The sequence below is a fragment of the Pecten maximus genome, chromosome 15, assembly GCF_902652985.1.
Source record: "Pecten maximus chromosome 15, xPecMax1.1, whole genome shotgun sequence".
NCBI classification, from domain to species: domain Eukaryota; kingdom Metazoa; phylum Mollusca; class Bivalvia; order Pectinida; family Pectinidae; genus Pecten; species Pecten maximus.
In genome coordinates this window covers 5160084-5185006 of record NC_047029.1, presented here as the reverse complement: position 1 = coordinate 5185006, position 24923 = coordinate 5160084, and the positions used below count along the sequence as shown (strand labels likewise).

Sequence of the window (24923 nt, the reverse complement as noted above, 5' to 3'; positions counted from 1 at the left end):
GACGACGGACGACGGACGACGGACGGACGGACGACGGACGCTGCGCCATGGCATAAGCTCACCGGACCTTCGGTCCAGGTGAGCTAAAAAAAAATTTGAAAAATATCATCAACAAAACTATGTTCAGTCAAGTTTACCAGTGAATGCAATTAGCTTATGAGCATATATAAGTGGATAATTCCAAAGTTTTCTGAAATGAATCTTTGGAATTCTGTTTTAAATATCTATCTGAATGGCTCATAACCTCACAGCAAAATGTCATAAATGTTGTGCTGCAAACTCACAACAAATGTCTAAACTGTTGTAACAGAAACCTCATAACAAAAAGTCAATGTGTTGTAATGAGACCTTACAACATATCGCAGGAATGTGATAGAATTTTGGAGAAAACATAATTATATCTCTTTGAGAAGTGTTGAATATCTGCGAATTCAGCTTAGTAAACTGAAGCACCCTATAGCACAATAACACATTATATATACAATCAGACACTGCACCTTAGAACAACAATGTTGATTATTACGTATTGGCAGTAACAGGATACAGAACCCTTGACAACATTGATCCATAAACAAATACACAAAGTAAAACAATCGAGGATGACAAGACTGAAAGCCAGAACAAGAAAGTGAACTAGTTCAAAGTCAGAACAAGAAAGTGAACTAGTTCAAAGTCAGAACAAGAAAGTGAAGTACGTAGTTCAAAGTCGGAACAAGAAAGTGAACTACCAATAGTTCAAAGTTGGAACAAGAAAGTGAAGCAGTTCAAAGTCGGAACAAGAAAGTAAACTCGTTCAAAGTCGGAACAAGAAAGTGAACTACCAATAGTTCAAAGTTGGAACAAGAAAGTGAAGCAGTTCAAAGTCGGAACAAGAAAGTAAACTCGTTCAAAGTCAGAACAAGAAAGTGAAATAGTTCAAAGTCAGAACAAGAAAGTGAACTAGTTCAAAGTCGGAACAAGAAAGTGAACTACCAATAGTTCAATGTCGGAACAAGAAAGTAAAGTAGTTCAAAGTCAGAACAAGAAAGTGAAGTGAAATTCAAACTGTTTAAATCCATTGATATTATACAAAATATATAAACAGTTTGAAGAATTGCCAAGATGCGACAAAATTATGTACTAAAGAGGTGTTGTGGAGTTTTTTTCATTTTCTTTTCTTTATACACATATTTATATATTTATATAATGCTATCATTTCTTGCACTGTAATCTGGACCTTAATTAAGGATATGCTTATTTTAGTTTTTGTCGATCATTTCTTACACACATGGTAGGTAAAATGTATATAATCTGCCAGAAGGATTTGATTGTGGACTAAACTTTTATTATAACCCAAGTTTTAACTTTATCATAATCAAAGTTTTAAAGTTCATTTTTACATGATGGGACCCACCGAAATATATTTTCCTACCATATACATTTATAACAGAAAGCTAGAGGAGATCTCATCCAATATTTCTATCTGCAAAATAAGGAAGCTTGATTTTGAATATCTCGGTGAGTAGTCCAGTTAAATGTTTGAAGATCAGTGTTGTCAAGAGACCGCCTGTCAGTCAGATCCTTTTTCAGAATTTTGGGCAATGTATTTCCACTTAGCCCATCAACTGTATGTGGTCTTCCTCTGGGGACGGCTGACGCTTGTATTCTGGACGTGTTACCACAAAAGCCACCAGGGCGACAAGGGCTACAATCACAATACCAAGGGAATTCAGCACCAGGCCTTCTGTAGATTTTTTGGCATACTGACTGTAAAGGTATAAAACAACTATTGTTAGGGATGTTATAACATATACATGTGTGTATATGTATTTTAACTTTCAACTTAAGTTGGTCTCATTAATAACAAAATTTAGCCTGTTCCATTGTTTTGAGTTTTGTCTGTTTTGTCACTAATAACACAAACTACAGAGTTGTGTCTGTTTTGTCACTGACAACACAAACTACAGAGTTTTGTCTGTTTTGTCATTGATAACACAGAGTTTTGTCTGTTTTGTCATTGGTAACACAGAGTTTTGTCTGTTTTGTCACTGATAACACAGAGTTCTGTTTGTTTTGTCACTGATAACACAGAGTTTTGTCTGTTTTGTCACTGATAACACAGAGTTTTGTCTGTTTTGTCACTGATAACACAGAGTTTTGTCAATTGTAACACAGAGTTTTGTCTGTTTTGTCACTTGTAACACAGAGTTTTGTTTGTTTTCTCACTGATAACACAAACTACAGAGTTTTGTCTGTTTTGTCACTGATAACACAAACTACAGAGTTTTGTCTGTTTTGTCACTGATAACACAGAGTTTTGTCTGTTTTGTCACTGATAACACAGAGTTTTGTCTGTTTTGTCACTGATAACACAGAGTTTTGTCTGTTTTGTCAATTGTAACACAGAGCTTTGTCTGTTTTGTCACTTGTAACACAGAGTTGTGTCTGTTTTGTCACTGATAACACAAACTACAGAGTTTTGTCTGTTTTGTCACTGATAACACAAACTACAGAGTTTTGTCTGTTTTGTCACTGATAACACAGAGTTTTGTCTGTTTTGTCACTGATAACACAGAGTTTTGTCTGTTTTGTCAATTGTAACACAGAGTTTTGTCTGTTTTGTCACTTGTAACACAGAGTTGTGTCTGTTTTGTCACTGATAACACAAACTACAGAGTTTTGTCTGTTTTGTCACTGATAACACAAACTACAGAGTTTTATCTGTTTTGTCACTGATAACACAAACTACAGAGTTTTGTCTGTTTTGTCACTGATAACACAAACTATATATAGTCACTATAATAACACAAACTAACAGCTAGAGCTTTGTCTTAATATTTCTTGCACAATTGAAGGGAGATAACCAGCATATTTGAATGCAACTTATTGTGATACAAATTATTTTTTACCATTAAAAGCAAGAATAAGCTGTTGCATGTCTTGTATACAAAAAGTTACATATTTTACCCTGTTACCTTCCAAAATCAGATTTTCTATTTTTATCTTCATCACATTTAATTGTACTATGCTTCTATATTTTGTATGTAAATTTTGGTCCGATACATAAACAACAACATGAGGGTGCATTTTAGACATTTTCGTGAGAAGCAATGTATACACTGTCTGAGATGTAATATCTTTTAACAAGGTATTGATAGCTTCTCCCTAATGATGAGATGCACTTGTCAATCATTATACCTCTACCAGAGTTAAAATGCTTTTCATGTCTTTATATCTCTGTGTAAAAAATATCCCATATTCAGAAATATTTTCAACTTTAGGCCCCAAAACACCATCTAAGCATATTTCCTTTACAAAAAATAAAATAAAAAACATTCAAAAGTGGAATCCTCTTTTAACTAGAACTGTCGCCAGGATGGCTTACTAATACCCCCGCAATCTGCACGAGACAATGGTGAATTGGAATCTGTTAATTACAGGCTATCTAAGATAACCCAGTAATATAGTGACCAGTTGCCATAGCAACCATAATTTTGAAGAAAAAAAAAAGTGGCAAGCACATCTACACATGGTCCTCTATATTTGTGTGAAGTTTCATTGAAATCGGCCCTTCGGTTTAGGAGAAGTTTTCCGGACAAACTTAAAGTTATGGTTCTTATCAGAAAACCTGTTTATAGTGACCAGTTGCCATAGCAACCATAATTTTGAAAAAAAAAGAAAGTGGCATGCACATCTACACATGGTCCTCTATATTTGTGTGAAGTTTCATTGAAATTGGCCATTTAGTTTAGGAGTTGTCCAGACAAACTTAAAGTTATGGTTCTTATCAGAAAACCTGTTTATAGTGACCAGTTGCTATAGCAACCGTATTTTTTGTGAAAAATAAAGTGGCATGCACATCTACACATGGTCCTCTATATTTGTGTGAAGTTTCATTGAAATCGGCCCTTTGGTTTAGGAGGAGTTGTCCAGACAAACTTAAAGTTATGGTTCTTATCAGAAAACCTGTTTATATATAGTGACCAGTTGCCATAGTAACCATAATTTTGAAAGAAAAGAAAGTGGCATGCACATCTGCACATGGTCCTCTATATTTGTGTGAAGTTTCATTGAAATTCGCCATTTAGTTTAGGAGGAGTTGTCCGGACAAACTTAAAGTTATGGTTCTTATCGGAAAACCTGTTTATAGTGACCAGTTGCCATAGCAACCATAATTTTGAGAAAAATATTCTACACATGATCATTAAAATTTGTGTGAAGTTTCATTGGAATTGGCCCATTGGTTATGGAGGAGTTGTCCGGACAAAATGTGTCTACAGACAGACGGACGGCCGGACGGACAACCTGATTCCAGTATATATACCCCCCCTAACTTCGTTGCGGGGGTATAATTAGTTTGTCTGTTTCAACCTCTGTTAATTTTTTCAAAAGGGCAATTATTCTGGATCTGATAGATACAAACTGTGGTGTAACCCTTGACCTTTATCTGCCTTTATCAGTACAATTCATGATCAGTAATAGTCAGAATACACCATGTAGGCCTGACAGTGGTTGAAGAGACTTTGACATACTTACACCACAACTTCATATGACCTCTATATTTTACTTACATCTGATCCTTCAAAAAGATGGCCTTCTCCGTGATTCCCATCAGCGCCGTGGCAGCAGCCATACATAGAATAGCAACACCCCAGAATACATGATGGGGCATGTAAAGTGCCCGCAGTCCCTGGGAACATCCTGGAGCCAAGAAAGTGAGGAAGCCCACCAGCCACTGCAACATCAGTCAACTTTGTCAGTTTCATCAGTTTAGAAAGGATCTACAGGAAACTTTTAACAATCCAAACCTTTTAAAAAAATCATTAACTACTTTTATACTCATTACAGTATATTTAATTTATGGGTATAACAAAACTAACATAGATTAGTGGATTTAATCACGGATTAATGGTGTAATACTTTCCACCAGACTTTCTGTTACAATGATATACCGAAACCGCAATTAGCACAATCATGATTTAACAGATCCTTTCAGTGCAAAAAGTGCTAATTAAAAACAAAATCACCACTAAAATTTATTCAAATAAAATCACCACTAAAATTTACATTTCCAGTATTTCAGTCTGTCAGCTTGCATAATTGTTTTTGCAATCCTTCACAATTACTATGTAGTAGTTACACAAGCTCTTTTTTTATCCCCAGAGACCGGTCAAAATACTACATGCAGAATCTAAATTCTCATGAATTTGTCACCGGTGCAGAAGATACACTCAACAAATTTAAGATATATTTCAAAATGTTCCAATATCCAAATTTCACCAAACTGATTCGATCCCAGGGTAAATGCTCTTCTCCTTCTGCTTTTAAAACATTTGGGTAAATTTTGAATTCCAGCTATTCTCTATTGGATTCATCCCTTTTTTATCTCTAGCATTATCATAATGATGAATATAACTAGAAGAACGAAACAGCTCAATACTGCAGTATTATATTCATCATTCGAAATACACTTTGTACCTATTATAAATTCATATTAACAGGTGCTTTTCATCAATGTGTGCCATTCAATTATATGGAATGACTAGGTTGAATTGACATTGACTAACCTGCAGACCAAACATGATCACGGTGATGAGTCCGAGCCAGCTGTGTAGGCTGTACAGGTTGGGTATGGGTGTGGCGGCCAGATTGTGAGAATCAAACACGGCCTTCAGCCCCACCGAGGCAAAAATTAGCGCTCCTAAGTGTATAAATCCATGGATAACCTTGATGTACATCTTCTTCACATTGCGGAACACTCGATATGCCAGGATAGCTTTAAAATATAAATATAAGTTTGTAATTATTCATAGGCCAGGTTTCAAAATAGCCTAACAAAAAAAAAAGCTTGTATGTGATATTGGTAGTCCTACATTTACAAATAGACATTTATGTCTACAAACATAAGGACAAACTGTCCTTTTTGTGCCAAAAATGGAAAAAAAAGTATAGTTTTGGGGGGAAATGCTCCAATATTAATTCTTCATTTTTTGCTGACAGTAACATGTTAGATATCATACATACAAAGAAAAAGTCAAATTTTTAAATACATTAAGAACAGATAAGATCTGGCTCATCTTTAAAATTCACACGCTAAGCTAATATAAGGTGTTGTGAGCACTAAGGTGTGCTTTTCAATTTGCCCTTTCCTTTGTATTTCGCTCCGGTTTTCTAACATAAATGGGTCCTTGGATTCCATTGAGTCAGGCTGTTACTATATGCCCACAAGTGCCTCAATGACATCAATGAAATAGTTGAAGCAAGGTGTGCTTTGAAAAACAGCCATTGCTTGAAGCGTCCGTGATATGACTCCGCTACTCTACTGGATTTTAAGTTATGGATATCAATGTTAGCTTGTAGGTTGTCATGTTGGGTCTGCCCAAGTTTTAGATAAGAAGGCATCTTTGTTGTCAAACCACGTGATTCTAGACCTGGTAAAACGTCCCTAAACTCACCATCAACTATAGAATAGATAGAAGCACTTTAACATAATATTTCAAATCACAGACAGAAGCTATTTACTTGAAGAAAATGTAAAAAGTATTATTATACCTCACTTTTGTTAGAATTTTTTTCATTGGACGAAAACATATCACCTGACATTTTATAAATCGAATATCCCTCGACAAATGCTGTCGCCGGGGTATAACCCGTCGAATAACCATGTTACCATGGCAGCAGAGTATTATACCCCGGTGTATAACCCCTCCGCCCGATGAATAACCCTTCGTCATCGAACGCGCCTGCATCGGAAGTCGGGCAGTGGAACTCTTTTGCGTTTGTTGTCGTCTGGTTCCAAAAACACAAACAACAACACAGGCTTTTGAAATGGCAGTGTCATCACGATTTGGCCGATCAACAGAAGTAGAAATAACAGCGATATTGGACAGCAAGGATGCTTTAAACACCAAAAAGGCCACAAAATATGCTCTTTTTCGGTATAATAAAACTATTATGACCATCTGTGTCGGGATATATCCAGAATTATGTCCCTGGGAAGAGTTATTTTCCCTCGGGCTACGCCCTCGGGAAAATAACCCTTCCCAGGGACATAATTCTGGATATATTCCTCCACAGAGGGCCATAATTGTATATTGTCAAAGGAACAATGAGATTGAGGGATATAGGGTATATCATTGCATGATTTGTATAGTCATTATCCGCCATGTAACATATTGTATATTATATTCTAATTTATCGGTAATAATTAACAGCGATGGTCATTTAAGAATGTGGCCTAACTTGTATGCATGCTACTGGTTGTTATATATAAGGAAAGGATTATGTGTAAATTAAGGTTTGGAGTGTAACAGGGTGGTCTGCTATGTCAACTACCATTCAATAAGTCAGTGGGGTGACACACATCAAAGCAAAAAATAAACACTTTGCGCAAATGGTTAAGTTTTGATCTTTGGGCAGGATCAGGGTAAGTGATAAAGCTCTCTATATGTTAAATAATTCTGAATCAACTGAACATGGAACACATTCAAAATGTTATTTGTTCACAAATTGCTTAAAAGATAAATATTAATTGGCGGTATATTTATTTAGTATTATAGTATTTAGTTTATGGTTCTTACTTTCCTATTTCATTAAAAAAAAATAATCTGTTTTGTCGACAAACTCTGTGTTCTTCATTAAGTAATCTATTTAAGTAATTAGTTAATTAGGCAAGTGCATCATCGATTAAATGTATAGCCATGGGAACCAACTTTGATAGCACACTTAAGCATTGTTTCAGTGAGTGAATGGTCTCTATAATGGTAAACAAAATCTTTAAGCCGACCCAGATATGGGAAATTAGCATTGATGGAAAATAATCCCCACCTTTATAATACCGGTACTTCACCATTTTCTTCATTACCAATACTGTAAAGGAATAAAGGAATGTATTTGTGTAGTAGCGGACTTCAATTTTCTACAATAATTATATATTAGTGGATCTCCCCCCCCCCCTCTCCAGCCAAATAATTTACTCTATATAAAAAATGATTTAAAAAGACCTTACAATACAAAAGTACCAGGTATTTTTCCATACAATTTATCTGAGTCATGATATTTAGTTGAATTTGACATATTTTCCCTATCTATATAATAGCAGTGGCCTGGACATTTTTGCTTGACTTCAACTAATGTACCTGGAATTAAGTCTAGCAACTGTTGAAGCTGGAAATCAACTGATACTTTCCACTAAAACAGTTGCTACTGTGCAGTTAAAGTTAAACATTTAAAAAAATAAATAAAAACTAAAAATTTCATTTTCTGAAAATGAACCTCAAATGCGCGTTTTTTACAGTAGCTACTGAAAGTCTAGTTTATGGGTAAGGTAAACAATTTTGCTCAGTAATATTGTGTAAAGTTCTAGTTAAGTTACAAATTTACAATTTCAGCCTGGAGGAAATTTTACCCAGTAATTGAATTGCCTATATATGGTCACTCTAACCTTTCAACCAGAAGTAATCCCTGGCCCAGCCAGTATATATATAGTACTACAGGCAAGTCTGATAATCATCTACATAAAATATTCAGCTTGACTGACCAAGGAAAACCTACATAAATATCTAGTTAACTTCACAGAATACAACGTACTTTGTACCTGCATGTTGCTTATCCCCAACACAAAACTTAGTTATTAGGGTTTAGGTAATTAATACAGTGATAATCGACTGATTGATTAAATGTGCATCGATCATTGTAATAATTCCCCAATATCTACATTGCGGAGCAAATCAAGTCATTTTTAGTGACTTTTTTGTGTGTGTATATTTCCAATAACGACCAGCCTTTACCTTCAAATTTTCATCAGTCTGTTCCTTGCCAGGCTAATATCTGATCCTAGTGTCATCAACATTCCTTATCTCAAAAAATTCCAATGACAAGCATTATTGAATTAAAGGAAAGATTCCTGTTTAGGAACTTTCCGTAAATTCTGAAATGCTTTCCTTTGGAAAATGAATGAAGCATCATGCATGTTATACTTACCACCCGAGTACAGAAAGATGAGACCTACACTTACCATCCGAGTACAGAAAGATGACACTTATACTTACCATCCGAGTACAGAAAGATAAGACCAGCTATACTTACCATCCGAGTACAGAAAGATGAGACCTATACTCACCATCTGAGTACAGAAAGATGAGACCAATACTTACCATCCGAGTACAGAAAGATAAGACCTATACTCACCATCCGAGTACAGAAAGATGAGACCAGCTATACACACCATCCGAGTACAGAAAGACGAGACCTATACTCACCATCCGAGTACAGAAAGATGAGACCAGCTATACACACCATCCGAGTACAGAAAGACGAGACCTATACACACCATCCGAGTACAGAAAGATAAGACCTATACTCACCATCCGAGTACAGAAAGATGAGACCAGCTATACACACCATCCGAGTACAGAAAGACGAGACCTATACTTACAATCTGAGTACAGAAAGATGAGACCTATACTTACCATCCGAGTACAGAAAGCTGAGACCTATACTTACCATCCGAGTACAGAAAGATGAGACCTATACTTACCATCCGAGTACAGAAAGATGAGACCAATACTTACGATCAGAGTACAGAAAGATGAGACCTATACTTACCATCCGACTATAGAAAGATGGGACCAGCTATACTCACCATCCGAGTACAGAAAGCTGAGACCTATACTTACAATCTGAGTACAGAAAGATGAGACATATACTTACCATCCGAGTACAGAAAGATGAGACCTATACTTACCATCCGACTATAGAAAGATGGGACCAGCTATACTCACCATCCGAGTACAGAAAGCTGAGACCTATACTTACCATCCGAGTACAGAAAGATGACACCTATACTTACCATCCGAGTACAGAAAGATGACACTTATACTTACCATCCGAGTACAGAAAGCTGAGACCTATACTTACCATCCGAGTACAGAAAGATGACACCTATACTTACCATCCGAGTACAGAAAGATGACACCTATATATACTTACCATCCGAGTACAGAAAGATGAGACCAATCACCATAAAGACCGGATGATAGTTAAACTCCTTAGCCGGATCACTTGTCCAGGCAAAGCCATCACGGAAATGTCCCATCCATACTGCTACAAGGATGACCGCAGTCAAACCAAGACCCTGCACCAGTAGCACCAGACCAGTGAATGACCCAAGATTGCCACCAGGGGGCGCATCATGTTTGTCGTAGTTTTCCATCACAGCAGTTTCCGGAATTTCTGAACTGTGTGTAAAAAAAAGTTTCATTAGAGATGGCACAATTATAGCTATCAATTGTACTATACCTGTTATATCAACAACAATATAATTTATTAAATGACCCTGGCTGTTAATAGGACGTTAAACAAAAACAAACCAAACCAAAAACAAACCAAGTATTAAAACAATTGATTATCAATTGTAATAGACTTTTTATATCAACAACAATGTAATTAAGAAATCAGGGGAGACAATTACCCGACAATTACCAATCAGAGCTAACTCTCACATTCCATTCATTATAACTGATTTTTAACATTAACATCGCGGTTACTATCAGTGGTCGACAAGTAGGTAATGGTCAAATATTATAAATAATCAATCCGAAGTAAGTTAGAACATAGTCATGTTCAGTCAATCCTCGTGTGACCTTCCAAGGGAGGCAACATATATGCGTAGAAGGTCACATACATGTACAAGAGGCAGTCTCTTAACTCAGGTTTTGGTATATCTAGTAAATAGCAATGGGAGAGGAAATACGGTTACATATGACAGGTGCTTTATTAACCCATGTTCTAGTACATGTAGTATCATTAGTAAATAGCATTGGAAAGGAAATAAGAACACATGTGACAGGTGGTCTCTTAACTCAGGTTCTAGAAACTTGATTAAGTAAATATCATTGGGAGAAAAAATATGGTCACATATGACAGGTGGTCTCAGGTTCTAGTAATATAAGTTGTTCACTAAGGCAGGTTTGACAGTAAATCTTATACAGAATCTTACAGAGATCAATCTATAACTATTTTGTAGTACACTGCTATACACAATCCACCATCATTTAATATACAAATTCTTTTCATCAAATAATTTCAAGTGTTGACTGCAGCCTCAAATTTCTACATAATAAAATTAACATCAGTTGATATAAGGATTATGTATGCATGATCATTATTATGATTTTGCATACTGTCCTTCGAAACTCTTAAACATGAAATTGACCACTTCATTTGATAAGGCATTTATTATGAATACAAAAAACATGAAATTGGTCATATTTAAAAAATAAAATTTATATACAATCTATTTCTTATACAGCAATGCAAAAAGCAGTTACAGTATTACGTTCCCGGCTGGTGCGTAAATACAAGCAGTTTATAATTAATTAGCTAATTATCATCATCGAAATATACCTCCAAGGTTTTCATATTAAGCGTGCAGAAGCTAAATTGAACAAATTGTATTGTTTTGCATATTGGATAAATAAGAGTTATATATTGTGTACTTGACAGAGTAATTTGGGATACTCAACATTAATTGACATAATTCATAAATAGCTGAAAAATATTTGAGTATGGTTACTTTAGGTACAGACATGCTGTAAGGTATGAAGTCCTACCTGTGTGTTGTATAGTTAGTTTAGGTACAGACATGCTGTAAGGTGTGAAGTCCTACCTGTGTGGTTATATATATATATATATAATTAGTTTAGGTACAGACATGCTGTAAGGTGTGAAGTCCTACCTGTGTGGTTATATATATATATATATAATTAGTTTAGGTACAGACATGCTGTAAGGTATGAAGTCCTACCTGTGTGGTTAGTTAAGGTACAGACATGTTGTATGAAGTCCTACCTGTGGGGTTAGTTTAGGTACAGACATGCTGTAAGGTGTGAAGTCCTACCTGTGTGTTGTATGGTTTAGTTTAGGTACAGACATGCTGTAAGGTGTGAAGTCCTACCTGTGTGTTGGTTAGTTTAGGTACAGACATGCTGTAAGGTGTGAAGTCCTACCTGTGTGGTTAGTTAAGGTACAGACATGTTGTATGAAGTCCTACCTGTGTGGTTAGTTTTGGTACAGACATGCTGTAAGGTATGAAGTCCTACCTGTGTGTTGTATGGTTAGTTTAGGTACAGACATGCTGTAAGGTATGAAGTCCTACCTGTGTGTTGTATGGTTAGTTTAGGTACAGACATGCTGTAAGGTGTGAAGTCCTACCTGTGTGGTTAGTTTAGGTACAGACATGCTGTAAGGTGTGAAGTCCTACCTGTGTGGTTATATATATATATATATAATTAGTTTAGGTACAGACATGCTGTAAGGTATGAAGTCCTACCTGTGTGTTGTGTGGTTAGTTTAGGTACAGACATGCTGTAAGGTGTGAAGTCCTACCTGTGTGTTGACTGGTTAGTTTAGGTACAGACATGCTGTAAGGTATGAAGTCCTACCTGTGTGGGGTTAGTTTAGGTACAGACATGCTGTAAGGTGTGAAGTCCTACCTGTGTGTTGGTTAGTTTAGGTACAGACATGCTGTAAGGTGTGAAGTCCTACCTGTGTGTTGGTTAGTTTAGGTACAGACATGCTGTAAGGTATGAAGTCCTACATGTGTGTTGGTTAGTTTAGGTACAGACATGCTGTAAGGTATGAAGTCCTACCTGTGTGTTGTATGGTTAGTTTAGGTACAGACATGCTGTAAGGTATGAAGTCCTACCTGTGTGGTTAGTTTAGGTACAGACATGCTGTAAGGTATGAAGTCCTACCTGTGTGTTGGTTAGTTTAGGTACAGACATGCTGTAAGGTATGAAGTCCTACCTGTGTGTTGTATAGTTAGTTTAGGTACAGACATGCTGTAAGGTATGAAGTCCTACCTGTGTGGTTAGTTTAGGTACAGACATGCTGTAAGGTATGAAGTCCTACCTGTGTGGTTAGTTTAGGTACAGACATGCTGTAAGGTATGAAGTCCTACCTGTGTGTTGTGTGGTTAGTTTAGGTACAGACATGCTGTAAGGTATGAAGTCCTACCTGTGTGGTTAGTTTAGGTACAGACATGCTGTAAGGTATGAAGTCCTACCTGTGTGTTGTGTGGTTAGTTTAGGTACAGACATGCTGTAAGGTATGAAGTCCTACCTGTGTGTTGGTTAGTTTAGGTACAGACATGCTGTAAGGTGTGAAGTCCTACCTGTGTGTTGTGGTTAGTTTAGGTACAGACATGCTGTAAGGTATGAAGTCCTACCTGTGTGTTGTGGGATAGTTAGGTACAGACATGCTGTAAGGTGTGAAGTCCTACCTGTGTGGGTTAGTTTAGGTACAGACATGCTGTAAGGTGTGAAGTCCTACCTGTGTGTTGTGTGGTTAGTTTAGGTACAGACATGCTGTAAGGTGTGAAGTCCTACCTGTGTGTTGTGTGGTTAGTTTAGGTACAGACATGCTGTAAGGTGTGAAGTCCTACCTGTGTGTTGACTGGTTAGTTTAGGTACAGACATGCTGTAAGGTGTGAAGTCCTACCTGTGTGGTTAGTTTAGGTACAGACATGCTGTAAGGTGTGAAGTCCTACCTGTGTGGTTGTATAGTTAGTTTAGGTACAGACATGCTGTAAGGTGGGAAGTCCTACCTGTGTGGTTAGTTTAGGTACAGACATGCTGTAAGGTGGGAAGTCCTACCTGTGTGGTTAGTTTAGGTACAGACATGCTGTAAGGTGTGAAGTCCTACAATGTACCTGTGTGTTGTGTGGTTAGTTAAGGTACAGACATGCTGTAAGGTGTGAAGTCCTACCTGTGGGGTTAGTTTAGGTACAGACATGCTGTAAGGTATGAAGTCCTACCTGTGGGGTTAGTTTAGGTACAGACATGCTGTAAGGTGTGAAGTCCTACCTGTGTGTTGGTTAGTTTAGGTACAGACATGCTGTAAGGTATGAAGTCCTACCTGTGTGGTTAGTTTAGGTACAGACATGCTGTAAGGTATGAAGTCCTACCTGTGTGTTGGTTAGTTTAGGTACAGACATGCTGTAAGGTATGAAGTCCTACCCTGTGTGTGGGGTTAGTGTTTAGGTACAGACATGAGGTAAGGTATGGAAGTCCTACCTGTGTGGTTAGTTAGGGTACAGACAATGCTGTAAGGGGATAACCCACACGAATTCCTACCTTGTGTGGTTAGTTTAGGTACAGACATGCTGTAAGGTATGAAGTCCTACTGTGTTTTTATAGTTGTTAGGTACAGACATGATGTAAGGTAGAGTACCTACCTGTGTGTGAGTTTAGGTACCGACATGCGTAAGGTAGGAGTCCTACATGTTGGTTAGTTTAGGTACAGACATGCTGTAAGGATATGAAGTCCTACCTGGTGTTGTTGTAGTTTAGTGTACAGACATGGCTGTAAGTATGAAGTCCTACCTGTGTGGTTTAGTTTAGTACAGACATGCTGTAAGGTAGTGAAGTCCCTACCTGTAGTGTGGTTATCGTTAGAGTACAGACATGGCGGTAAGGGTAGGAAGTCCTACCTGTGTGGTTGTATAGGTTAGTTTAGGTACAGACATGCTGTAAGGTATGAAGTCCTACCTGTGTGTTGGTTAGTTTAGGTACAGACATGCTGTAAGGTAGTGAAGTCCTACCTGTGTGTTGTAGGGTTAGGTGTTATGGTACAGACATCTGTAAGTTGTGAAGTCCTAACCTGTGTGTTGGTTGTTTAGGTTACAAGACATGCTGTAAGGTATGAAGTCCTACCTGTGTGGTTAGTTTAGGTACAGACATGCTTAAGGTATGAATCCTACCTGTGTGTTGTATAGTTTAGGTTTAGGTACAGACTGCTAAATAAGGTATGAAGTCCTACCTGTGTGGTTAGTTTAGGTACAGACATGCTGTAAGGTGTGAAGTCCTACCTGTGTGGTTAGTTTAGGTACAGACATGCTGTAAGGTGTGAAGTCCTACCTGTGTGGTTAGTTTGGGTACAGACATACTGTAAGGTGTGAAGTCCTACCTGTGGTGGGGTTAGTTTGTGGGACAGACATGCTGTAAGGTGTGAAGTCCTACCTGTGTGGTTAGTTTGGGTACAGACATGCTGTAAGGTATGAAGTCCTACCTGTGTGCTTAGTTTGGGTACAGACATGCTGTAAGGTATGAAGTCCTACCTGTGTGGTTAGTTTAGGGTACAGACATACTGTAAGGTGAAGTCCTACTTATGGGGTTAGTTTAAATTTAGGTACAGACATGCTGTAAGGTGTGAAGTCCTACCTGTGTGTTGTGTGGTTAGTTAAGGTACAGACATGCTGTAAGGTATGGAGTCCTACCTGGGTATGGTGAGGTTTGTGTATGAAGGCATGTTATTTGATGGTATGGATGCATGCATGCCTTGGTTAAGCCATTTTGTATGTTATAGTAGAGATAAGCAGGCTGTTAATGACATATCCCACCTGTGTGTTAGTAATATAAGGTGCATTCCCATGTTTCGTACCTGTTCGTATTTGTATTGGAGATAGTTTCATTTGATGCAACTTCTGTCATCTTTCATGAGTTGTCTGTAGGAATGTAGAAAACATGAAAATGATGTTTGAGCTATTATATAACTTTGTCATGTCTGAAGCATAATTGCTATCTTTTGTGTTGTGTATTGTGTAGTGTCACATTTTGTATTTGAGGCGCTGATTCACTTAAGGTTTAAGGGGAAATTGCTCGTTAATTGTTAAATCTTACATATAGATTTCAGTCACTCAGAAAACAATTCAACGTTCCAGTTCTGGTTGTTATTTTGTAAGGAGCATATATAAGTATTTTGTACAATTTAGATTAAATTAGAGGTTTATATTAGGTGATTATGGTTGAGAAAAACATATTGTGCAATATATGCATGCAATAAGATATTTGTCTGTAAAACAAAACAACTACAATGATATTGCATTGCAGATAGCGAGGTTATAATTAAGACAGTTCAATTTTAACAGGAACTTCCATCGTTTTATTGATGATGGGGATCGTTCGTAATCCGTATGGGATATACCATGGGCACACATTTTATTGAGGACGGGGATCGTTTGTAATCCGTATGGGATATACTATGGGCACACATTTTATTGAGGACGGGGATCGTTCGTAATCTGTATGGGATATACCATGAGCACACATTTTATTGAGGACGGGGATCGATCGTCATCCATATGGGATATACCATGGGCACACATTTTATTGAGGACGGGGATCGATCGTCATCCATATGGGATATACCATGGGCACACATTTTATTGAGGACGGGGATCGATCGTCATCCATATGGGATATACCATGGGCACACATTTTATTGAGGACGGGGATTGATCGTCATCCATATGGGATATACCATGAGCACACATTTTATTGAGGACGGGGATCGATCGTCATCCATATGGGATATACACCATGGGCACAAACGCATTACCTTTGTGCACAGAATATAAAGGAAGGTAATTTTATCTGGAAACAGCAGTACAGTATAATTAGAAGCAGAGAGTTGTTGTTGATAATGTTAACATTGGCCAAAAACACAAACAAGTTTACCACCGACCTAAACCGGCCAGCTTCAATGACAGTGATAAACTCAGGCAAGAATTTACGCTTGGTGGTCCATACATGCATAATTAATAACCTCAAGTCTTGGCCTGTTTCACCACACAGAGTTCTTGACAAAAAGAATTCTAACATATATGGGATAATAATAATTACGTTTTCTAATGAATATTCATAGCATACCTACATGTATCATAATTATGTCATTTCATCAAAGGATTTGATTTGAGTTTAAAAGCATACATACTGTTATGTAAATATGTAGATTTTATTTTCTACATTTTATTTGCTGAAAGTTAGCACATTGTGAAGATCTAGAGCATAAAAAGACACTTATACTCAGACATTCATCTCTATCCTGTTTTTAATGATACATCAATTTATATTAATAGATCTGTCATAAACACATCACGTGAAGATCGACTTCCAGTACATCAGAGGTCGTTAGCCGAGAAACTCCTACCGGATCTAAGCTACTACTCCTGGCAAAATTCTCAGAATTGTTTTTGTAAACAGGATATTGTGACAACAATATGCTCTACATTTAAATGTTCACATTACCATACATACAATACCATTAGACATTTTCTCAGCAGGTAATTGTACAATGTGATAAAGCCTGGTTACATAATCACTGTAATTTATTCAGATGTCTATATCTATTACAGAGATTATATCACTTTGACAGTGAACCTAGACAATCTCTAGTCAATCATTTTCAGGGTGTGTGTGTGTGTGTGTGTGTGTGTGTGTGTGGGGGGGGGGGGGGGGGGGGGGGTGTTATACACAGTGTATAGTGAGATAACTACACATAGTACTGTTGTGTGTGGGGGGGGGGAGAAGGGGGTGTTATACACAGTGTATAGTGAGGTAACTACACATAGTACTGTTGTGTGTGTGGGTGGGGGGGGGGGGGTGTTATACACAGTGTATAGTGAGATAACTACACATAGTACTGTTGTGTGTGTGTGTGTGGGGGGGGTGTTATACACAGTGTATAGTGAGGTAACTACACATAGTACTGTTGTGTGTGTGTGGGGGGGGGGGGGGGGTGTTATACACAGTGTATAGTCAGATAACTACACATATCTGTTGTGTGGGGGTTATACACAGTGTACAGTGAGATAACTACACATAGTACTGTTGTGTGGGGGTTATACACAGTGTACTGTGAGATAACTACACATAGTACTATTGTGTGGGTGTTATACACAGTGTATAGTGAGATAACTACACATATCTGTTGTGTGGGGGTTATACACAGTGTATAGTGAGGTAACTACACATAGTACTGTTGTGTGTGTGTGTGGGGGGGGGGGGGGGGGGGGGGGTGTTATACACAGTGTATAGTGAGGTAACTACACATAGTACTGTTGTGTGGGGGTTATACACAGTGTATAGTGAGATAACTACACATATCTGTTGTGTGGGGGTTATACACAGTGTATAGTGAGGTAACTACACATAGTACTGTTGTGTGTGTGTGTGTGGGGGGGGGGGGGGGGTGTTATACACAGTGTATAGTGAGGTAACTACACATAGTACTGTTGTGTGTGTGTGTGGGGGGGGGGGGGTGTTATACACAGTGTATAGTCAGATAACTACACATATCTGTTGTGTGGGGGTTCTACACAGTGTACAGTGAGATAACTACACATAGTACTGTTGTGTGGGGGTTATACACAGTGTATAGTGAGGTAACTACACATAGTACTGTTGTGTGTGTGGGGGTTATACACAGTGTATAGTGAGGTAACTACACATAGTACTGTTGTGTGTGGGTTATACACAGTGTATAGTGAGGTAACTACACATAGTACTGTTGTGTGTGGGTTATACACAGTGTACTGTGAGATAACTACACATAGTACTATTGTGTGGGGGTTATACACAGTGTACAGTGAGATAACTACACATAGTACTGTTGTGTGGGGGTTATACACAGTGTGTTTTTCAAGATGGTGGCCATCTTGGATTTCAGAAATAACAACACTGGGTCAGGTCCATCTCAGGATTATTTCAGCTGAGTTAGAGCTGAATCCCACAGGTGGAACTTGAGAAGAAGATAGAAATGTGAAAAGTTTATTCAATATGGCACAATGAGGACGCTTTACAGCAGCTGACGACGGGCAAAGCAAGACGACTATAGTTATCCTGTATATAGCTATATCTCATATATAATGCCTATATGTTTTGCTTCTTATAAATATATATATATATATACATATGTATAACTTTAGAAACTCTATTCGATGTAAATTACTTTTTTATATAAATTCACAAAAAGATCAGGCTATTAATAGAGCAATTGTTGTACAGTAAGGCCACAATACAACACTAGCACAATTCTAAGTGGATTGTGATTTCCTCAGCTGTCTTAGAAAAGCAAAATGTCCCTTGGTTACTCTTATAACAATATTAGAGGACTTCACAACACAGAACTCAATTAAGACAGGCACCTGGAGCGTCGGCTGCATCAAAATAATTAGCCAGAGACCTTTAGCTAGCTGAATTACTCCTTGATGGGATTGAACAACACAAATGGGATCTTCATCGGAGGTCATCAACATAATAGCCTATACATAGAGAGGGAGCTGTTGATAAAGATATATTAATATTTGAACAATATTATATGAGACACATCCACCTGTAGATATAGAAGTGTTTTTTTTCTCTTTTCTTTCATCATTATTTTAATAAATGACCAGTCAAGATTGTTTTCAGTAATTCCATTTGTTTATTATGACTATAGTGCGTATAGTGGTAATAGTATGTACGGTTAGTACATGTGTCAGCTGTGTGTAGGTGATCTGACATGATGAGAGTCGGCCGGACCAGAACTCTCATGTAATTATCATAGTAATGAGGTTCAAACATATGGCAGAGTATACTACATAAATACAAACAATAAAATAATACATATAGGTGCATTGTTCTTACCGTGATTGGAAAACGGCCAAGGACCAAAGTTGAATAAGTATAACGTTACGTGTGAGTTACATAAAACGTAACGTTACAGATATAAACAAAACAGTCATATGTCAATGTATGTTAGTCTACAGATGAAACTATCACGAATGCAAACAATACCATATGTTATATTCACCGTCGCTTTATATCCTTACCTTTCAGGCGATCAGACTCGTCAGGATTCCGTGCAGATTTGCGATTCTACTGCTGTCAACGTCTGGTTAAATACGTTTCACAGTTTTTGTTTTCTTTTACTGTGTGCGCTATAGCCTTTCGGAATTCCTCGTGAAAATCATTAATTTCATTTCCGGTCTATAGCAGGACAATATAGTCGATAAATTCCCCACTTTTCACCCCGTTATGCACCGTTTTCGTTTTTGCGGTCCAAACGGTTAGACCAGTTAAAGACGGACCTGGTGATTTTATATTGCTTTCAGACGAGTCTTGACAAAGACATCCAAGGCCTGTAGTAACATTTGCAAGTCCGTCAAGATATATGTTTGAAATATTACATTTAAAACCTGACGAATCGGTTTGTCCGCATAAACGAGCAGGCCCCAAAACGTTTAAATTCGCACGGCCCAGAATAAATGACGTTTCGCATTTTAATAAACAAAATGAATGAATAAAAATAAGAAATGTTTATATGCAGTGATAAAAAACAAACACATTAAAATCTATCAGTTACCGATGAGACAGAGAATGATTAATTGTGGCCCGCACCGAAACATCATGACGTTTGTAAAACTTGTTTATATTTTAACATTCACAATTTATTGTTTATGAATGTTTAATTTCATTTTTGACAAATACTTCATGCAAGCAACAAATCACAAAGGATACACATTTTATCGTTTCCGATCCATTCATACTCATTAAGGTTCATGACCACGCTTCTGACATAAAATCTCCGTTCAGAGTTATTTTACCTGTTCAATGTTCAATGTTTTATTCATTTTAAGCCTTACGGCTCATAAGCATACTAAAAGATTACATCATATAATTTACAATCCTTAATATATAATACAAATTAACGAAAGATGGACAGCATTAATATAATTACTTTACATATACAGTAGATATATAAAAAATATATTATATTGAAAATAGATATAAAGGTTACAGATGTTATGACATTTCTGAGCGGCAATATTAAATGGATAAGTGAGTTGAGTATAGAATAGTGTAGTCAGGGGATAGACGGTTATAATGTTGGTAAACCTTGAAACTGTTATAAGTGAAAACAAAATAAGCTATAGCTGAGATCTAGAACGTGCTGTCAAACACAATTTCAAGTACTTCCCTAAATTACAAAGCTCTTTCCTGTTACGTACAGACAACAGATGGGTGGGTCATTCCAGAAAAAAGTGGAAATTTCGGACACAGTTGAAATGGCCGTATTTTGACAGGAATCCTTTAAAGCACTGGTCTATTTCCATCCTCATTCTTCGCCCTGTTAGTTTCAGATGCGAGCAGTGATTCGACACGATGCAGTTTTTCATAAAATGTGTTTATCTGATGGGGACCTGTGATGTTGGGTCATTACCGTAATACTACTTAATTCTTGGTTTATCTATAGGGGATGTTTACATGCAAGAAGTTTTTGTTAGGATTTGATAGAGAACAATGCGGAGAAGAAGAAAAAATGAACATAAAAATCATAAAAGAGCACTAAAGAAGAGATAATGGTCATCAAGTGGAGATTTTTTTCACCAGTGCTGTTTTTGACATTTTGTGATCTCGTTGTCACAAAGTCCTTCTTTCATATTCAATTTGTGTTTGAAAGAATATGACGGTTTATAGTAATACAATATTTTGCATATCTTTACTTTGCATTTCCTTAAGATGTGAAAGTAGGAGAAACGTTTTAAATCAATGTACGGTAGTGACATTATGTTACGGTTATGACATGATTGTTACGGTAATGACTAATGACATTATTTTTGCCAAGATATCAAACTTATGCCGAAACAGATGACGCCAATACGAGTTTAGTACAACTCTTCAATTTTTATTTCATGTGTGAAACATCAATTCATTCAGACCAGATCCATATCTATTTCAATGAGAGCCCAAATGTGTGGGTCTATTTCGGAATGCCGTTTCGTGACCTGCCCTGGAGCATCAGGCAACATAGTAACGATCATCTCTTTGGGGTACCATAGTCGGTCTTCCCTTGCGGGTCAGAAATACCGGTTCCTTCCAATCTTGTGCATCACACTCACCTCTACTTCCTCATCATCATCCACATCGACTATCTTACCAGGAAAGGGAATGTTATCATAAGACACCACGCAGTGTCGGGATATAAGACACTCGTCTACAACATCAACTTTTACAAGTTTAGCAGAGGGCAGATGGTCGCTGGTTTGGTCTGATGCATGGGCGCCGACAGATAAAGGTGCTGGAGCGGTAGATATTTCCTATAATGATACAAAAGATTCAAATAATTCCTAGAATTTGATTCTTTTTAATATAGTTTGAAAAGTATGTGATTGAACATATTCACTGCATGATAATAAAATTCCAGATGTTAAATTCAATACCTGAACTGTTTGATCGTCAATTGGGCCTGGTACATAATCACCAACGGTACCTGGTACATAATCACCAACTGGGCCTGGTACAGAATCACCAACGGGACCTGGTACAGATTCACCCACGGGACCTGGTACAGATTCACCAACTGGGCCTGGTACAGAATCACCAACTGGGCCTGGTGCAGAATCACCAACTGGGCCTGGTACAGATTCACCAACGGGACCTGGTACAGAATCACCAACTGGGCCTGGTGCAGAATCCATCCCACGGACTGCTTCCTGGATAATATTTGATTTTAACTTAATAAAGGAATGATCATCTATACTTTATTACTACTAGAATTGTAGGCAACAATGGATACTACGTATGAAATAATGCTCTTAAAAATTGTTTTGACGTTTTACTTACCTCTATGTTGAATACTGTGGTACTTGGTGTAAAGCAGACACATTCCAAAAACTCTCCCCCACAGAAGCATGATAGTACTCGATGAAGGACATTACCACGAGTCTTGGTCACTAACTGAAAAGGTTAAAGATTAAGTCTATAATATACACATATATTTGAAGTTCAAATTGACGTACCAAGAACAAATTGTCAAAAAATGTACAGGGCCATTAGCATGCTGGAAGTATAAGCATTGTGTATTTTAGTAGTACATGTCAAGATCTTTCAAGTTAAATACAGATGAGTTATAGATTTATATTTATATAAATACAAATGAGTTTTGAACTTATAGTCTATTGTAGTATCCATTATATAAATCGTAAGTAAGTATTACCTGGTGTATCTGCATTGTTTTTGGAATAGGCTTGATGTTGGAGGGAATGTCGGCCTCTATATTGCTGATATCCTCTTCAGAGATTGTGTACAGGGACACTTTGGTTTCTGACGCCAGTCCTTTGATATCTGAGGCACTCATGATGTCCTTGCCAGTTACCAGAACAGATCTGTCTGCAAGCCTCTTCACAGCGGCACCTACACCATCGGCAGCCCCCTTTCCGTGCGCAGCTTCTAGGAAATTCCAAGTTCCTCCCTCGAATCCATACTGGTAGATCTTCTGAGAAAAGAAATACATGTTGTGTTTGTTTCTATACTGAGTTGTTGGCCCGTCACTTATGAAATGTATTCTCTTTGCACCAGATTCTTCCTTCAAGTTTGATATCACTGGGTGTAAATGGGCCCATATAGCTGCAGGACCATGTTTCAGACAATCTGAAGCTGTACAAAATGAAAACGTTTTTTCAGCTACGTATGCGACCCCTGTATGTAGTGATATTTGGCGCTGAGAGGCACCGAAGTGCATGCTCTGGATTTCAGACGAATATTTGCAGTTATAGTTTTCACTGAAGTCTATGTGCATTATTATTTCCTCATGGTTCATTCTGTCTCGTAGAAGAAATCGAAGTGATTGGTACTGGTGACGGATATTGAATATGTGTCTTGTTACTTTTTGAATGTCCTTCTGCAGTTCTTCTGAAAGAATTCTGAAGGACCCATAATCCGGCTCTTTCACCGTCATGCTAACAGTGGTAGTCGTCGTTTTCCCGTTGGTGGCCTTCTCTCTTTCATGTCGCTGTGATTTCCAGACAGACCATGACACTTGATCATCTCCATTTGTCAGGTCGAAATCTATACTTTGATCCTTACAGGTCTGGCACTCTCTATACATGCACTCTTTATTCTTAGGATCGCATGTTGCATTCGTAGAGAGAACTCCGTGTTGTTTGCATTTTTCTACTTTGAATTTAATATTCTCGTGTATCTTGCATTGGCATGTATCTCTGTCGGTTGCTGTTGGTACCCGGATGTGGAATGGCCTCAGGAAACAAAACAAGCTGTACGACATTTTTCCTGTGTATTCATTAAGGAACTTTGCATACAGGTGCTTCAGGTCATCAGTTAGCAGTCGTATTTGCCTCTTCTCACCTTGTCGAGTGATCGTCGATTTCTTCCCCGCTTTCAGCCTGGTATTGTCGTCCCTCTCAAGAAATGCAGAAACTGCAGCTTTCAGTCTGAGTGGTTTTGTTGGTCTCCGTCTCTCCGTTGGCCTCTTCCCATTGTAATGCTTTGTAATCCCTGTGACTTTCCTGAAGTATGTAAGAAGACGATTCGTCCTCATCATATCCTGTATGAGCAAATCAAACTTGATATCATTTGTTTTTCTTTTTGTGATTTCGATTTCATATATCTGTTTTTGATTCTGTCCACTATACTTTGGTGGACCAGAAGAGCCTTCTTTGTTTCGTTCGTCGGTATCATTTCGTCAACTTTCTTGTTCAATGTGCGACTTTTTGATTTCTTGGTTGCTAATCGCCGATACCGCTTTTTGTATTTCGACTTCTGCTTTTGTTCCTTTTGTAATTTGATTTTCAATTTGTAAATATCTCGATATGCCTTTGCCCGGTCTTTCCTAACTTTCTTTCTCCCTGTCCTCTGCAAGGTTTCTGGCCGAGCCGAAGGGACTGCTATATTTAATTAGCAGCTGCTGCTTGTGATGGTGACATTGGCGGCGTCTCAATACTTTCCAGCTGTTTTTGCAGATCTTTGTCGTTTTGTCTTTTGTTGCGTTGATTAATTTTCCACTTTCGCCTCTGACTCCTTTGGTCTCTTTCTCCCAAATTGCCAATAGGTTGAATCAATCCTTTCTCTCGTCTTTTCTTATTTCTTTCCCTTTCTTTTCGTTTATAATCTTCGTGTTTCTCGGGATTTTCTCGCTGACGCTCGCGCCATTCCTTGACGCGTCTAGCATTTGCTGCCTTTCCAGAAACCATTGTTCTGCTTGTTTTTGTCTTAAACGTAACATATCTTTGGTGTTACAAATGGTATTATATGTCTCGCAGACCTTTGTTCCCCAGTCTGGGTACTCGTCGTCCCGTAATATATCGAAAAATACCTTTTCAGTTA

General features: G+C 37.8%; 1 protein-coding gene across 2 annotated transcripts; it reads right to left on the bottom strand.

Annotated features, from left to right (window-relative positions):
* Positions 1-87: 87 nt before the first annotated feature.
* On the bottom strand, positions 88-19759 carry LOC117343434 (cytochrome b561-like). Of its 2 annotated transcripts, XM_033905775.1 has the most exons (6): positions 19631-19759; positions 15421-15484; positions 9970-10217; positions 5547-5755; positions 4551-4714; positions 88-1746 (listed from the first exon to the last, which is right to left on the bottom strand). In XM_033905775.1, the coding sequence occupies exons 2-6, from the start codon at positions 15468-15470 to the stop codon at positions 1593-1595; spliced, it is 825 nt and encodes a 274-aa protein (XP_033761666.1). In that variant the 5' UTR covers positions 15471-15484; positions 19631-19759; the 3' UTR covers positions 88-1592. The 2 variants fall into 2 exon arrangements, with proteins under 2 accessions (XP_033761666.1, XP_033761667.1); XM_033905776.1 differs by lacking the exon at positions 15421-15484.
* Between the last annotated feature and the right edge of the window lie 5164 nt (positions 19760-24923).

Excerpts from the sequence above, each read along its gene's own strand:
- LOC117343434 (XM_033905775.1), bottom strand. The coding sequence starts at position 15,470 with ATGACAGAAGTTGCATCAAATGAAACTATCTCCAATACAAATACGAAC. Across the intron at positions 5,756-9,969 it reads CATCTTTCTGTACTCGGATG|CTATCCTGGCATATCGAGTG; the intron begins GTAAGTATATAT and ends TATATTTTAAAG. Across the intron at positions 4,715-5,546 it reads TGATCATGTTTGGTCTGCAG|TGGCTGGTGGGCTTCCTCAC; the intron begins GTTAGTCAATGT and ends CTGATGTTGCAG.